At 40.1% G+C, this 16,433-nt stretch overlaps 2 protein-coding genes across 2 annotated transcripts in view; one reads left to right on the top strand and one right to left on the bottom strand.

The window, feature by feature from the left end:
• LOC104588034 (chitin elicitor receptor kinase 1-like) overlaps positions 1–3,302 on the top strand; it is a 60,116-nt gene extending 56,814 nt beyond the window's left edge. The window contains exons 10-12 of the mRNA XM_088894629.1: positions 2,378–2,516; positions 2,652–2,750; positions 2,827–3,302. Of these exons, the coding sequence (XP_088750755.1) occupies positions 2,378–2,516; positions 2,652–2,750; positions 2,827–2,991 (403 nt within the window). The 3' untranslated portion in view covers positions 2,992–3,302. The remainder of the gene's footprint in view (positions 1–2,377; positions 2,517–2,651; positions 2,751–2,826) is intronic.
• A 9,293-nt stretch (positions 3,303–12,595) lies between these two features.
• On the bottom strand, positions 12,596–15,641 carry LOC104588033 (GDP-L-galactose phosphorylase 2-like). Its single transcript, XM_010245827.3, has 7 exons — positions 14,823–15,641; positions 14,581–14,702; positions 14,446–14,505; positions 14,030–14,272; positions 13,728–13,913; positions 13,361–13,609; positions 12,596–13,207 (listed from the first exon to the last, which is right to left on the bottom strand). The coding sequence occupies exons 1-7, from the start codon at positions 14,947–14,949 to the stop codon at positions 12,857–12,859; spliced, it is 1,338 nt and encodes a 445-aa protein (XP_010244129.1). The 5' UTR covers positions 14,950–15,641; the 3' UTR covers positions 12,596–12,856.
• Between the last annotated feature and the right edge of the window lie 792 nt (positions 15,642–16,433).

Raw genomic sequence — 16,433 nt, 5'->3', positions numbered from 1 at the left:
GAAGGATCCTTGGTGTGGGCAATTCTCTCAGATCAATTCTCACAGCTTTTCCAGATCGCAGAATCCCAGGATGCGTTTACAAGGGAGTGTTATGAGGTGAATGAAGGTTCTGTGATCTGGTGCCCTTCCTTCAGAAGGAATTTTCAAGATTGGGAGATTGAAAACTTCACCGAGCTTCTGGAAATAATATCACTTCAGTCCCTGGATGGGCTTGTAGAGGACAGTTGGGTTTGGAGTTGGAGTTCGGATGGTCAATACTCTGTCAGATCTTTTGTTAGACACTTGTATAACCTTAGACCAGTGGAGTTTCTGGCTGCTAAAGTGTGGAATTCTGTAGCCCCCTCAAAGGTTAATGCTTTAGTTTGGGCTGCGTCTTTGGACAATGTTTAACTAAAACACATTTGTTAAAAAGAGGTATGCAGATCCAGGATTTAGATTGTGTGCTCTGTGGACTAAAACAAGAGGACAGCAGTCATCTGTTCATCCATTGCCCTATCTCATCAAAAATCTGGAACCACTTTCTTGCAGCTCTGGGTACTAATTGGGTCATGCCAAATACTGTGAAGGAACTGCTGAATTTCTGGGAATTACAAGGACTTCCAAAGCTTGCAAAAATCATATGGGAGGTCATTCCAACTGCTATTATACAAATATATCCTTGTAACCTCCAATGCCCTCTCTGAAAGAAAACCCAAATACAATATATTTTGTCTACATTTTAGACCATGGTCTTCTTGTTCCTACTTGGGCAGGATCTCTTGTTACAATTCATCGAAGGACATCTAATTAATTTTATGAAACAAATTAGCTGAATTATATATTTTTGATACAGACTAGTTGAATCATTAAATAACTGATAAATCAGGCTGGGGGTATTCACATGAATATAGAGAAAATTTGAAGGGTTAGGAAGTAGATAACTCCAATGGGGAAGTCACACTTTTTGAGAAGAACAGATAGAGCTAACTTAATAAAGATTTGTTTAATGAACCCAAAAGGTTTTGCTAGTAAGATAATACTGAGCAATTTAACCAAAGGGGGTTAATGGTTTGCCAATTCTTCATATTTTTTTATCTTCTTCTCCTTTGTTTTCTCTTTTCTTTTTTAAGGAAAGTAACAGATAAATTGTATTAAATATGGTGAAAGATTTGCATGATATGGTTTATAGAGGTATTCAGACAAAGAACTAGAGCCCCATCCCAAAAACAAAAGGCTATTAAGGCATAGAGCTGTCTCTATGCAAAAAGACTCCATCCCCTTGGATAAACCATCTGCAATTGATCTCCATTGATGTTTAAAAACACAAAGGTATGAAGAGAAGCATCAGTATTTTTTGATGCGTGAAGCATAAGCCTTGAGGCATACCATTTTTTAAGAAACAACATAGAACTAAAATGAGAAAGATTTGACAACATACAGAAGAGGAGCATATTTTTATTATAGATGATCACATAAAAACGATCTAGAGAAAACCATTATATTCTTAGTCATTTAATAAATACTTAAAAGCTTGGAATGTAAAATACTACCTTTACAAATATGTTGAATCATGGATACAAGCACAAATATATAGATATACATACACATAAATACAAAAGGCAATTATCCAATGTTAGCCTATCTATTTGGGGTCTTGGAAGGGTTGATTGATGCCGACCTAACCTTGGCTTTTATTTTTCTGGCACAAAGTGTGAGGAATGTGAATGACCCTTGTACACATATACATGTAAGTTTACACATGAATAGGGCTTCTCAAGGTGTGAGGAATGTGAATGTCCCTTGTACCTTGAGGCATGAACATCAAGGTGTGAGCATCATATGCTTTTCTTAAAATACTGGTATCTAGGAATCCATGTAATTTGGTCAGTAAGGGTCCTTATTGCCTTCTATGCTGTTTGGATCTTTCTCAAGGAACAAAAGAAAAAGAAGAAAAGAAAGGCATTGTTGTTATCACAAAGAAGAAACCAAAGTTAGTTTTTATTAGAGAACTAAGAAGACAATACTCAGTCTAGTGAAAACAAAACATGATTAATTGATATATAGAGCCCCTAAGCACCAATAGTATCCTCTTACTTTTCATCACAGATTCAGTATCTTGGGGCCTGTGCACTTTTATGTGGTGGATATTCTCTGAGAATAAACAAGTTCTTGTTGGTGCAACATAGCTTTTTCTTGTGGGTTGTTTGGTTGCCACATCTTTCTACTTGGAAAGTAGGATAATAATGATAGATGTAAAGATGTTATGTTTGCTGGGTATAAGCATATGCTGTAGACTAGGCCCAATCTAAGCACCCTGGTGTGGTATAAAATAAACTCAGGATTGATGTTATTTCAACAAAATATGAACTTACCAGTAACTATCTGTGCTTACATGTAGGTATGGTCGATTAGGTGATGTTTCTCCCAAGATAGATGTTTATGCTTTTGGAGTCGTCCTTTATGAACTTATTTCAGCTAAGGAAGCAATAGTCAAGCCAGATGGATCCAGTGCTGAACCAAGGACTCTTGTTGCTATGGTTATTTTTCCTACTTTACCCTAATTTATAAACTAATAGCCAATGATGCTACTATTACTTAATGCCAAAAAAAATAATTAAAAAAAATCTACTGAAGCTTGACACTTAATTGTATACTTCGATAATACTATGCAGTTTGAAGATGTTCTTACCCAACCAGCTCCAAAAGAAGATCTCCGCAAACTTGTCGATCCAAGGCTTGGGGATGACTATCCACTTGACTCAGTTCATAAGGTGGAAGCATTACTTAAGAAAGGTATTGCCAAGGTTAACTAATTATAATAAACTATTGTGGCTACTTTGGATGCAGATGGCGCAGCTTGCCAGAGCTTGCACACAAGGGGATCCAAAGCTAAGGCCTCGTATGAAGTCCGTTGTTGTTGTATTGATGACACTTTCATCCTCATCTGAAGACTGGGATGTTGGCACCCTCTATGAGAACCAAGCTCTGGTCAATCTAATGTCAGGAAGGTAGCAGGTGTTCCATCCTTGTTACTGATGCCTCTGCAGGTACGTATATCTAATTGTGGTAGAAATCAAATGTATCTGCCTTGAGTCCATCCCCTTGTAGATGTGTTTCAGCAACAACTTTAGGTGAATTTATAGGTTGATTCATGTGAAAAGTTGCCGGATATAGTCGTGCCTGAAAAGAAACAGATAAGAAAATGGATGAAAAACAAACAATATGCTTCTTCTGTATCATGAAGTAAATGGAATAATTCCAGAGGTTTTATTGTGCTGTCATCCATGATGAAGTTTTTATTGTAAAAAGTTAAAGCTGTTCTTCCTGTTTATCGATTTATATTCAGGGCTACCAGTAAACAAAATAGTACAATCTGCAATTTTGGTTGGGTATGGTTTTCTAGGAATGCAAATGAGTCGGATTGGATTTTTATAAGGGTATATTCGAATAGGATCCGACACTATTCATGTTGGAGCCTATTCGATCCGAAAATTCGATCGGATCTGATAGGCCTCGATTTGAATTTGAATCCTGTCGGTAAGTCGGATCTTCAGATCTGATCCGATCTGACTTGTTTTTTTAATTAATAAATTATTAAAATAAAAATAAAATATACCAATTTAAATAAAGAAAAAACAAAAATATAAGCATTTTTTTAATTATTTTCATCATACATGTTTTTTATAAAAAATAAATAATATAACAAATTTATAAAAATATAATATAAATAATATATTTATAAATAAATAAATAACATATATATGTATTATATATATAACATATACCGGATCTTATAGGGGTGATTTGAATTCAACCAAATAAGATCAAATTTCGGATCAGATAGGATCATGATCCGATCCATTTGCACCCTAATGGTTTTCTTTTGGGGTGTGGACGGATTGGCTTCTGGCCTAAGGAGGATTCTTAGAAACATGGAGAAGTCATATAGTTCGCACCTTCCTTAAGCTATAAGAGTTGCGTTGCCAGGATTTCCACCCTCACCGGGCTTCCGGGCCTAACATATTACTTTTCAATGTATCTAGATTTTTTTTTTTAACCAATTGATGCTGCTATATAAACCCCCTTACTCCCGCCAAATAACAAAACTATGCTATTGAATCCCATTTTGATCACAGTTTCAGAATTATAATACATGGTTTTGGTGTTTATAATCTATGGAAGTGGAAACGTCCCAATAAAAGAATGATTCTGCCCCCCCCCCCCCCCATATCCATTAAATTCAAATCTGTGCCCCGTGTCCATTTGGGAGGGCTGTAGCACAGCGGCTTCTGGCAGTCCGTATGGGAATCCAAAAGATCGGCTGTCTGTTCAGCGAGTTGAACTGTTGAAGGGTTACCTGCTTCAGCCTCTTTGAATGGCCAAGATTATCTGACTTAAGCAGCTAATCCAGTTGTCAACAAATATGGCTTATGATGGCTTATGTTATTTATGAAGCTGAACCAATGCTTATCTTCAGTTCAGCTATCCCAAACGAACCCTATATGCATTTAATTGACTTACCTTTACAAATGGATCCATTATCCATGCCCGTGGAATTGCTATGTTTTTCTTTACAATTGGACTCTGTTTCCTCTTTTAGAGAAGACTACACATACTGCAATGGTTTTCAGGCTTTGAGCGAGTATGTAAAATTCTCATGGAGTAGCTTTTTTTTCCTTTTTTTTTTTCTTTTTTTGGTTTCCTCATAGGAGAAGACTACACATACTACAAGAAGAAAAATTCTTATTGTATTTCATTAATGAGTGGAGAGGTATAAATAGAGATTGATCCAACTAATTGAAGTTGGCAAGAGAGCAAGTGGGCCTAGTTGTACAAGTAGGAATATAACAGTTTAATAGATCTTTAACAAATTCCAGGTGGAGTTAATACTCCCTCTCAAGTTGGTGCGGGAGGAGGCCAAATGTCCAACTTGGGTAATAGGAAAGTAAATTGGTCCCGACCTAAAGCCTTAGTTAAGATATCAGCCGGTTGAAGCTTGGATGAGATGTGAGCTGTAGTAATGGCGCGGGATTGAATATGAGTGTGAATAAAGTGGCAATCAATCTCTATGTGTTTTGTTCGCTCATGAAACATTGGATTGGCAGTAATATGAAGAGCAGCCCGATTATCACAAAAGAGTTTCATGGGCTGAGGATGTTGAAGCTCAAGGTCTGCAAATAAACATTTGAGTTATAACAGTTCACTAGTAGTTGTTGCCATAGATCTATATTCAGCTTCTGCGGAGGAGCGTTAAACAGTTGATTGCTTCTTGGACTTCCACGATAAAGGTGAAGTCCCCAAGGCTACAATGTATCTGGTAGTAGAGCGGCATGTAGTTGGACAACTAGCCTAATACGAATCGTAGTAAGCCCGAAGCATAAGATCAGATGACGAAGGAAAAAATACTCCATGGTCAAGAGAAGACTTGAGAAGAATGTGCATAGCTGCATCTAGATGACATTGTCATGGATCACTTAGGAATTGGTTAAGGATGTGAACTGAGTATGTGCTCTCTAGCCTGGTGATAGTCAAATATATGAGACGTCCAACTAATCTCTTGTACTGATCAGGCTGAGTTATTGGTGGACCAGAATCAAGTTCAAGGTGATGTTGTTGTTCCATAGGAAAAGAACTTGGGCAACAACCAAGCATGTTGACTTCCTTAAGAATGTTGAGTGTATACTTTTGTTGGCTTAAAAAGATGCTTGAGGAAGAACGAGAAATCTCAATGGCCAAGAAATATTTAAGGGGTTCCAAATCTTTGATGGGAAAACAATTGTTGAGATATTGTTTGATAGAAGCAATGTCACCAAAATTACTGTTGGCGATGATCAAGTCATCTATGTAGGCGAGAACAATAAAAATGCTACAAGTCCTTGTAAGAGTGAAAAGAGCATCATCTACAGAAGATTGAGAAAATCTTCGTTGCTTAAGAGCATGGGCCAAAGTTTCTAACCAATTACAAGAAGCTTGTTTGAGCTCATATATTGATTTATGGAGTTTACAAACACGCTTATCGCCATTGGGAAGGAGGCCTAGAGAAGGCTGCATATAAACTTCTTCATGAAGAGCACCATGGAGGAAGTCATTGTTTATATCCATTTGGTGTAAATGCCAATTTCTTGTTGCAGCTAAAGCCAAGAGGCACCAAACAATAACAAGTTTGGCTATTAGTGCATACGTCTCGGTGTAGCCCACATCCTCATTTTGTGTGTAGCCCTTAGCTACAAGACACGCTTTATAGCGCTCTATGCTACCGTCTAGATTGATCTTAATTTTATAGACCCACTTACATCCAATTGGAGTTTTGTCGGGGGAAGATTTGTCAAAGTCCAAGTCTTAGTGAACTCAAGGGTGGCTAATTCAGTTGCCATGGCCTTGCTCCAATAGGAGTGTTGTTGGGCTTGTTGGTAGGTGATGGGTTTAGAAGGTGCTATATGGTCAATTGGATTTAATGATGGGTCAGGGCGAGAGAAGTTACAAATGGGATGTTGTGTGCTACAAATCAAATCTGGTCTAGCATTTGAACCCATCTTTAAGGTAGGACACACAAAGTCATTTAGTTTGGGTGGTAGTCGACACACTCTAGTAGGCCTAGGCTCAAGGATGGTTGTGTCAGTATTGTGGACAACATCTTGCAATGGAGATGGGTCTAGAACATGAGGCTCTATGTTCTGATTCTATGTATCATAGATAGAATTTGTCAAAACATTGTTTGAAATCTAAGAATTAGTTTGAGCTTGAAGTGGGCCCAAAGTGGAGGATGACTGATCATCTATTGGTCCTGTGTCACGTAATGTGGTTGATTCCAAGGGAGATGACTGGTCATCTGTAACTGGTAGAAGGTACCATAGCTGTAGAAGTATTTTCAAAATTCAAAAGAGGGAATTTACCCTCAAAAAACACCACATCGCGAGATACAAATATCTGAGTTGTGTCCAACTTGTAGACATGATAAACTTTTTGGCCTTGTGGATAAACCTGTTCATGGGCCGGGTGACCCAACAGGCTGGCCCGGCCCGGCCCGACCCCCGAACGGGCTTGAATAGGCTTTTTGGCCCGCGGGCTTAACCTCAGGCGAAAAAGCCTGACCCGCATAAAATTTGAGCCGGGCTCGGGCTTTGCCAAAATAGCCCAGCCCGACCTATAGTTAAACCTAAGTAAAAACCCTATGTGATGTCCATTTGAATAATTTTTTTGATTTGAGAAGGTTGTTGATTCACTTGTAGGCCCATTATTCATTTAAATAGGGGAAAAAAACATTTGAATTAAAATAGATAATGTCTATTTGAATAGGGAAAATTTTGAATTTCTTTTATTAGGTCGGGCTTTGGGCTTTTTATCAGGGCCAGGCTCGGGCCCAAGTTGTAGGCCCGTTGGCCAGGCCGGGCTTGGGCTCAGGCCTAACATTTTTCTGTTAATAAAGAGTCAAAGCCCGGCCCGAGCCCGACCCGGCCCGGCCCATGAACAGGTCTACTTGTGGATACCCTACAAAAATGCAACGTTGAGAATGGGAGTTGAATTTGTCCCTTCCATGCTTTTGTGTGGCAGCATAACAAAGGAACTCAAATGTGCGCAAATGTGCATAAGATGGAGGTTTCTGAAACAATAATTTGTATGGTGACTTTCCTGAGAGATTTGGGGTAGGCAGGTAATTAATTAGATATGCCGCTGTTAGGACACATTCACCCCAAATTTGGATAGGAAGTCCAACATGAAATCGTAAATCTCTAGCCATTTCAAGAAGATGACAATGCTTACGTTCGATCACTCCGTTCTGTTGTGGAGTGTCGATGCAAGATCATTGATGAACAATGTTATTTTCAGTGAAAAACTACTGCATAGGTCCAAAGAGGAATTCCAACCCATTGTTGGATCGTACACACCTAACTTGGGAACCAAACTGAGTGCGTATCATAGTAAAAAATATGAGCAAATAACCATAGGCATCAGACTTACATTGTAACAAATAAACCCAGGTGGCATGAGAGTAATCATCCACAATGGTGAGGAAATAGCGAGCTCGAGAAAGAGATGGAGTATGATACCCACTCCAAATATCAATATGCACTTGTTCAAAATAACTACTAGTGTGTGTAAGGCTATGGGGAAAGCATAAATGTGTTTGTTTATATCTCATACAAATGTCACAACAAGCATTATTGGGAATGCTAATATGTAAGTCAGAAGTCAAAGCCAATTGATGATAAGAGGCATGTCCAGTCTAGAGTGCCATAGCTTAGATTCAACTTCATGCACAGTATGTAAGGCCATTGATGATATACCAACTATGAGATGGTATAGTCCATTATGCTTTTTATCATCAATTGGCTTTGATTTCTAATTTTGGTATAGTCCATTATGCATCGAACTGAGTCCAATCACCTTCTTGTCGCTCAAGTCCTATATTACACAAAAAACTCGAAAAGAATATGACCACACAATAAAGCTCTGAGGTTATCTTACTTATGGATACCAGTTTACATTTGAAATTTGGTATGAATAAATCATCCCATAAAGGTAAGCTAGAAGGTAATTTTAGATCATTGCATGATTGGACTAGTAACATGGTACCATTAGGTAAATGAACTGGCTTAATAGATGTGGAAAAAGTATGAGTGATGTGATCTTCAATGGAAGGCGCCATATGATCTGATGCTCCACTATCTAGTATCCAAGATCTTGATTCCAGTATCGAATGTAAGGGAGAAGCCTTACCAACAAAGTTGGATGAAGCTATAGACTCAAAAGCTGTTGTTATATTTGTTGATATTGCTCCATTGATAAACCAACTATTGGAGACGAATTTGTACGTAGCTACTGTTGAAGTTTGTGAAGAAGAAAATTTCGGTGGATTTGGTTTCTCTGGAGCACCACCGTTCTTGGAATTAGTTCTACCTCATATCCTAGCCTGGAGGATAACCAACAATTCCATAGCAGCATTCTTTAGTAAGTCTTGTCTTTTTACAGTGGTCACATCGTAATTTTGGTCAATCTTTAGAATTCTTGGTTCCATTCTTGGATTGACCTGTCACATGAAAGGCCATTGCTTCTATTGAAGGGGAATGTTGACCAGCTACCAACTGGTGTTTTTCTTCTTATAGAATAAGGTTGTATTGAAGGGATGAGAGATCCATCATATGGATGGCCGAACCCTGCAGGTAGGTTGGGCGAAATTTTAAAAATTTCGCTGTTTTATAAAATCTTCCATGTGGGAATCACATTCCCTGTTTTATAAAATCTACATTTTCAATGATCAATCTTGAACCTAAAACCACACCAGATCTGAAACCAAAAGGTAGGAGAGGGATATACCTGATACGGAGTAGCAGTAACTCCCAACGAAAGTGTTCACACCCAAAGAAAGCTCCAAAGATTGCTCCCACTGAAGATGACACAATGTAGGGTGGAGCAGAATCAGCAAGTGGTTCTTCACAAGAACCGAATCCTTTAGCAAGAATTCGATAGAAGGTATGTGAGCATGACTTCAGATAAGTTTTTCTCCAAAAACTGATATCAAGAACCCTTCTTGATCGCTCCTACAGTGGAGAACGAACTGGCAATGGCGGCAGTAGAAGGAGGGCGCAAGAGCAGAAGATGGCGCAGTATTACTGTTACTGTCTTCTCTCTTTCTGTGATCTGAGATCTGATTGAGTTGAGTGACTAGAGGTTCGCCCTCCTCCTTTTATAGCCTTAAAGAGATCAGCTCCTAATCCCATTAGGAGTTTCCTAATTCAAATCCTTATTTGAATCTGGACTCTCTTTAAAAGATAAGGATAAGCCCTTATCTTATCTGCAGATTAGATTTGCCCTCCTAATCTTATTAGGAGCTTCCTGATCCAAATCTCTATTTGGATCTGGACTCTCTGAGTGGATAAGGATAATCCCTTATCCTATCTATTGATCCAAATCCCAGATCCGCCCCTGTTTAATTAATCTAACTAAACAAGTTTGAATTGGGCTTTAGGCACATTAAGTCCATGTGCTCACTAACCTTCCAAACTGCTGCCCGGTTGGGTTTCCTTGTATAGTGTGGGACCCAAACATTGATCTACACATCAACCACATGGATTTAGCCTAGCCTCTATTACAAGGCTTGGCCGAATTCACTATAATGGACAGTGAACCCCTGAGCCCATCACCATGGGCTCTTAATGGGCCCAACACTTACACTAAGTGGTCCCTAGGCCAAGCCACCTTATAAAAACCCAAGGACTATGGGCAGATTCAATATTAGCCCATCAGGTATTACCCTCAATGGTCTTACACTTAACCTCTCAGCCCATAATGATCAAACACTGCCCGATAAGAGAGGATCTCTCCCTCGGCTGCAAGGAACAGTGTTGCACTCTCTACTCACATGGATCCCGGGAATTAAAACATTTTGCAAACATTTTGAAACCGTAATATATATGTATATCTTAATATAAATATATTTTGCAAAAACAAATTTCAACGATTGAAATCGGCTGCCGACAGCTTTGGTTTCCATCAGATAGAGTGCATCCCCGATCATTAGCTTTGTCCAAAAAAGGGGCTGATCCTGTCACTATGATCACCCACTCAAATGAATTCTCAGGCTGTCCCAATATACCTAGGTTTTGACCCCCTCTAAGGATCTCACTGGTTGGCATATCAAAGACAGCCCAATCCGACACCTAGTGCAGTATCATAATCGAGTCTAGGGGTCAGGTGTAGCATTCCAGTTTTTCCCATCAATCTCCAAGGTCCAGGGCAATACTGGAATTCTAGTCCAACTCGGGGTTTCAAAAAAACTCACACTACATGTACCTCGGGTCTCACCCTGGCAGCTGAGACAAGCCACCCCAACTAACTTGGCGGCACATCAGTATCAGCCTTGGCAGGATAAATCTCCCCAGACTTACCCAACGGCTATGAACATTCTAAACTAACACGAGTCTCATATGTGTCTAGTTTAAGGGTATTACACAGAAACACACCACAATAACATGAATCAAATATGTATTTTATTCATTTACAATAAATGTCATAATGTACATCAATCTGATTGAAGCTAAGGGCATACACTATCTAACAAGTATACCTTGCTAAGTGATGGAAGATGATTCATTCCAATGATGTTATCGTGAATGGTGTTGAATTGATCACCAAGCCCCATAAAGAATTGTTAGACACGATCCCTTTCACCTTCTGTGACAAGATCTTTAGCCATATGGTAGGAACAACAAGAACAAATTGGTGTTGGTGCACAAGCTTCAAGTTCATCCCAAACTTTCAGCTTGGTGTAGTAAATTGAGACAGATTATTCTGTTTGAGCAGTGCTAGCTCCTGCTTTAGTTGAAAGATACGAGGTTCATTTCCTTGTGAGAATCGCTCCTCCAAGACCAACCAGATTGCCCGAGCATCATCCATGTAAGTGACACTATCATGCAGTTCCTTAGCCAAAGCGTTGTAAATCCAAGAAATGACCATTGAGTTGCATTTCTTCCAGGCAAGATGCTCTATTTTCTTGGCTGGATCTGGTTTCAGGATCGTGCCATCAACGAATGCTATTTTATTCTTTGCCCAGAGCGCATTGATTATCGCTCTCCTCCATGTTGGATAGTTCTCACCGGTTAATGGTGACGAAATGAGAAACTCCGGGATTATCAGAGGAATTAAGGAAATACGGAGAAGAAGAATCAGACATTATCAGCCGCACTACCAATACTTGCTTCAGCCATCAGCCACTATCTTGCGAAGTTACCAAAAAAACGAAGAGACCGAGTTAAAGAGAGAAAACACAAGGAGACACCAAGGATCTAAGCGAACCTGACATAACAGAGACCCAACTAAGATCTTTAACAAACTCCATGTGGAGTTAATAAATATGTTTGCAGCTTTCATCACGGCTTGCTCACTAACCCATATTCTTCAGCCGTTCAGGTGCTGTCACGCGGTTAATTGATAATTTCCCATAGAGATGTATTATTGTTCCTACCTACATGCTTCACAGGTTACACATGTTAATTAATGACTTGCTAATTTATGAATCCATCTGTCAAACACTGGGCCACCTTTTGATTTTAATGGATTAGGTATCTCCAACCAACTATTTTTGTGCAACATCAAATTGAATCAACTGAGTCCACCTCCATGGCAGTTCGATGTTTCAACAGTTCAACCTGGTTCTGTCATTCTTGGCTGCAGAATCGTGGCGGCAGCCAAAGACCAAAAGTTGGATGTTTCAACCTGGTCAAGCGAACCTCCATTTTGCTTGTTAGGCCTAGGAGTTTTTGCTTTCTGAACAATCTCATAGGATAACTCACGTTATAGCACAAGAAATACATAATTTCATTTATTCTCCACGCATTTTCCAGACCAACAATGGAGGAACTCTCATGGGTGAGAGATTTCTTATCTGATCACCACTCTTCGCATAATGATTCCCCTGCAAGTTTTAGCTTTAGCCATGGAATTATATTATTTTTCCCTGCCTTAAAGAGGGCAAAATTTGTTCCTTTGCTGGGTCATTTATCTGGATTCTGTGGTTGTGATTTACTACTATCAGAACCTTGGTCCTCTAATTCCTTCCATTATGAGAAAACTACAGCAAAAGATGCCAAATTGATAAGAAGAAGAAGAAGCATACTAATGATACTAGAACAGATGAAGCATACTAATGATACTAGAACAGATGAAGCATACAGTTATTTCACACAAACTAAACTGATGTGCAAGACATCCATGACACTCCAAGTACAATAACAACAACGGCCAAGAGCAAACACTGTTTGCTTTATTTAGGGCAGTTTATTGGTTGGCCAAGACACAAGACCATATTCACTTAATCAACGAACAAACTTAACTGCATAAACCATCATCAAACAGCGTCACCCAATTATTCGCAGAAAGATCAACTAGCTAGTGCAGACCGCAGAGCTAGGCATTCTTGCTTCCCAGGAACCATCATGGGGTGGGTGCCACTTTCTCCCTCTGCTTTCTCTCCCATGCCCAGAGCCGTATTTCCATTTGCATCAATCTTGCAAGCAATGGCTTCAAAGATTAAACCCATCACCTCCTGGAACCTCTCTTCAGAGAGAGACACCTCTGCGAGGAGCCTCCAAGCATTTTCCTCGGATGCTTCTTCATAGTCCTGTTTCCTTTTCAACACCATGTGCCCACTAATTTCCCATACAGCCGGGTTCACTTGGGTGTCCAGAAGCTCTGGGCTTACTTCCCCAAGAGCCTGTTTCTCGGCATAGCACTGTGTATTTGTTCCAAGCAAGAAGGTAGAACAAAATGACAGATAAAATTTGTTAGAGAAGATATCAATGGAGCAAAAGACACATTTACGACTGATCATCGACTGAACCAAAGTCATATTAGAAATAAATACAAGGGTGGCAAATTTTGTTACCTGAGGGAAGAGGAAGATCAGCTTCCCGGAATCAGAGATAAGGACATTGTAAGGAATGTTGTTGTCTTGAAGGCAAATGCAGGAGTCTGATACGGCATTTGATAAATTGATCAGAGTATTTCCGCCCTCGAACACAAGACCCCTGACCGGATAATTTGACAGTTCAGAGATCTTCACGCCCTCATCAGTTGTGGTAATTCTTCGGGTAGGAGCCTTCTCAATGGGAAACGGCACAGCCAAATAGTAAGCCTGTAACCATAGAACAAGAGGGCTTACAGTTAAAGGGTAACATAAACAACCACAACCAAAACTTGAACTACTAATCCAGTGTAAGATGAACAGAGTTGAAGCAAGCAAGGACAAGGACCTGGAAGTGAAGGTGATTGATGGTCGCAAATGCACCCAAACTGTTGTAACCCAACCTGAAGTATGGGTTCCCTGCTTCTGCTGCCATATGGAGGGCAAGCAAGAAGCTCTCGCGATCAATCCTTTGTGGCAAGCAGTCGAGAATCCGCGGGATTAGCAGTACATGCCCATACTCAATTGGGCTCACCTGTTTTAAAATCAAAGTAGAAGTTAGAACAGAAATCAAGGTTATCTCAAACTCTGTAAATCACCATCTAATTATCACAACAAAGGAATGGAAGGAGACTCGGGGTATCTGCTTACGTTAATTGCTACAACGCTGGGGGAGTCGCCAACGTCAATTGGAGCGTAGGGGAAGAAATTAGCCTCATCGTCATCACTGGCTCCGAATTGGAAGAGCACCTCCTCCTGCCCGACTTTTGTGAAGTTGAATTTGTTGGCATCGAAGGGCTGGAGGACCTTGTCGACTCGGAATTCTGTAGGGCGCTTCTTAAGGTGGCGTCCCTCGTTCAGCTGGGCAATGAATCCGTACTCTCCCGGGATCACCTGCAGAGATATTAGCAAAAGAAATCGGGGGTAGAACCCATATCCCCAATTGGACAAAACACTCTGCTGCAACCCTGAGGTCACATGTTTCGATCCTAACTTACCTACAGATAAAACCTAAAACAGAACTAGTGAATGAAGAAAAGAATCAATGGAAAGAACAGAGATGAAACCTTGGTTTCGCAAGCAGTCACGTCATATCGAAAGAGCCCTCTCTGCATGCGATCCTCCCACTGCGATCAAGGAGTAACAGTTGTTGAGGAAACAACAGAAGAAGCAGAAGAAAGATTTTTATGAAGAAAATGTACCTCTCCAAGAACGAGGGAGTCCAAAAAGGCAACGGGTGGCTCTTTCTTCTCATCACCGATCAAGTCCTTCTCATTGACGTTCTTGTTCACGCTCTTGAAAGTATACAAAGGGAGCCTTGCCCCTGATCAGACATTCAGACCCAACCAAAGAAAACCCAGTGAAAAACCAAGCTCATACACTCCATGGAGAAACATACTTAAGGTTGAAGAAAGACAAAAGTGCAGAGCTAAAAAAAAAGTACCTTGAATGCAACATTTGTTAAGGCAATTCCGGCCGCACCCCCCTCCGTTACGGCGGGCCTTCTCCTCCTCCTCCTCCCTCTGATGATTGGAAACCAAAGTAGGAACCCTTTTTATCCTCAACATCATGATTTAATTCAGAACCTCCCCCAAGCACCGGATGATGGAGCAGCTAACAATCAAAGTAGTCTTCTTTTCTTGGCTAATGGCTAGTCTATCTTCTACTATTATTTGTCTAATTAACAAATACTATCCTAGTAAAGGAAGAAATTAAAGGAAAGAGGAGGAGACGTAGCGAAGACCACCACCAGCGAGGAAGAGGAGATCGGAAGGGCTACCGCCTTCGGAAGGCAAAGCACCACGTCCGCCGTGCAGCGAAGGCTTGCTCTCGGCTACACAGCCGCCCTTGCGTCGCACCGCTCGGACATGAATGAGAGACCGGTTAACTCTATGTATAGCCGTGATGTCTACAACGTGACGACCCTGGGTTTTACCCCTTTCCTCTCTTCCAGTGTATCGCCGGGATCTCCCTCCGATCAGTCAGAGGATATCAACTGTAACGAAGCTGAAAGCAAAACCAAACGCTGCGAAGAAGAAGGGCTTCTGAATTTTTTTCTTTGTCTAGGACGACAATGAAAGAGTGGTAGGGAGGGTATAAATAGATGATAAGAGGAAGGAAGGACGAGTGGTTGTCGTGGTGCCGGAGTTCAGGGACAAGGTGATGACTAGCATCCAGGGTGAAAACTGAAAAGAGTGATGGAATCCAAGAGTCTTGGATTTGAATCTAACGGTCTCAGATGGATGTACTGTTGTTACATCCTTTCAACTTTCCGCGAAATTGGTTGGTTTAGTAGGGACCAACCGTATGTACGGACGGATGAAATGGACAGAGGAAGAATCTAGTGGCTCGTGTCCACTGCCGACCGGGAGTCCGGCCGAGACAACACCAATGGCTCGTCCCTTTCTATTATAAATAAATAAATAAATAAATAATAAAGTTGCAGTAAAAATAAAAAAAAAAACAAAGAAAATTTGACTGAGCAATGAGGACCTTTTCTCTTTCTCTTTTTATTATTTTATTTTATATTATATTTTTAATTTATTTTATATTTGTGCATGATCTCATGTATTGCACATGATTGGCAATAGGAACTGTTTTTGATAACGACTAAAGAAAGTATTTGAAGGAGAATGGCTGTTCAGCCCACCCAGAATTCTTGGCATCACGGTACAGGTGGGATGAATCCCAACTGTGGATGGATGCTAAGCGGTTTATAAGGAGGTTTATTAGTAGAATATAGGGGCTGTAATTTTAGCTTTCAGCAGTGGAGTGAAATGTACTTCACCAAATATTTTATTGTTTTGTCCTTTAGTAAATAGGTAGGGAGAATAATCAATCAGCCCATGTGAATTGATGTAAAATTCAAGTGCTGGATGTGGTTTATAGGGGAGAGGGGGTTTGGAAGGAATACAAATGTAAATATGTAGTGTGTAAAACTTTATATTTTGTATTATTTTGTATGCATTTGTATTCTACATATTTATATTTGTATTCTTTCTAAATTAAGCCTAAATAGATTAAGGAAGAGTGCAAATGCCCATTGCATATACGT

This window comes from Nelumbo nucifera, chromosome 1, assembly GCF_055504915.1.
Source record: "Nelumbo nucifera cultivar China Antique chromosome 1, China Antique-T2T, whole genome shotgun sequence".
NCBI classification, from domain to species: domain Eukaryota; kingdom Viridiplantae; phylum Streptophyta; class Magnoliopsida; order Proteales; family Nelumbonaceae; genus Nelumbo; species Nelumbo nucifera.
The sequence above is the reverse complement of the archived record's forward strand: the minus strand, read 5'-3'. Positions and strand labels throughout refer to the sequence as shown.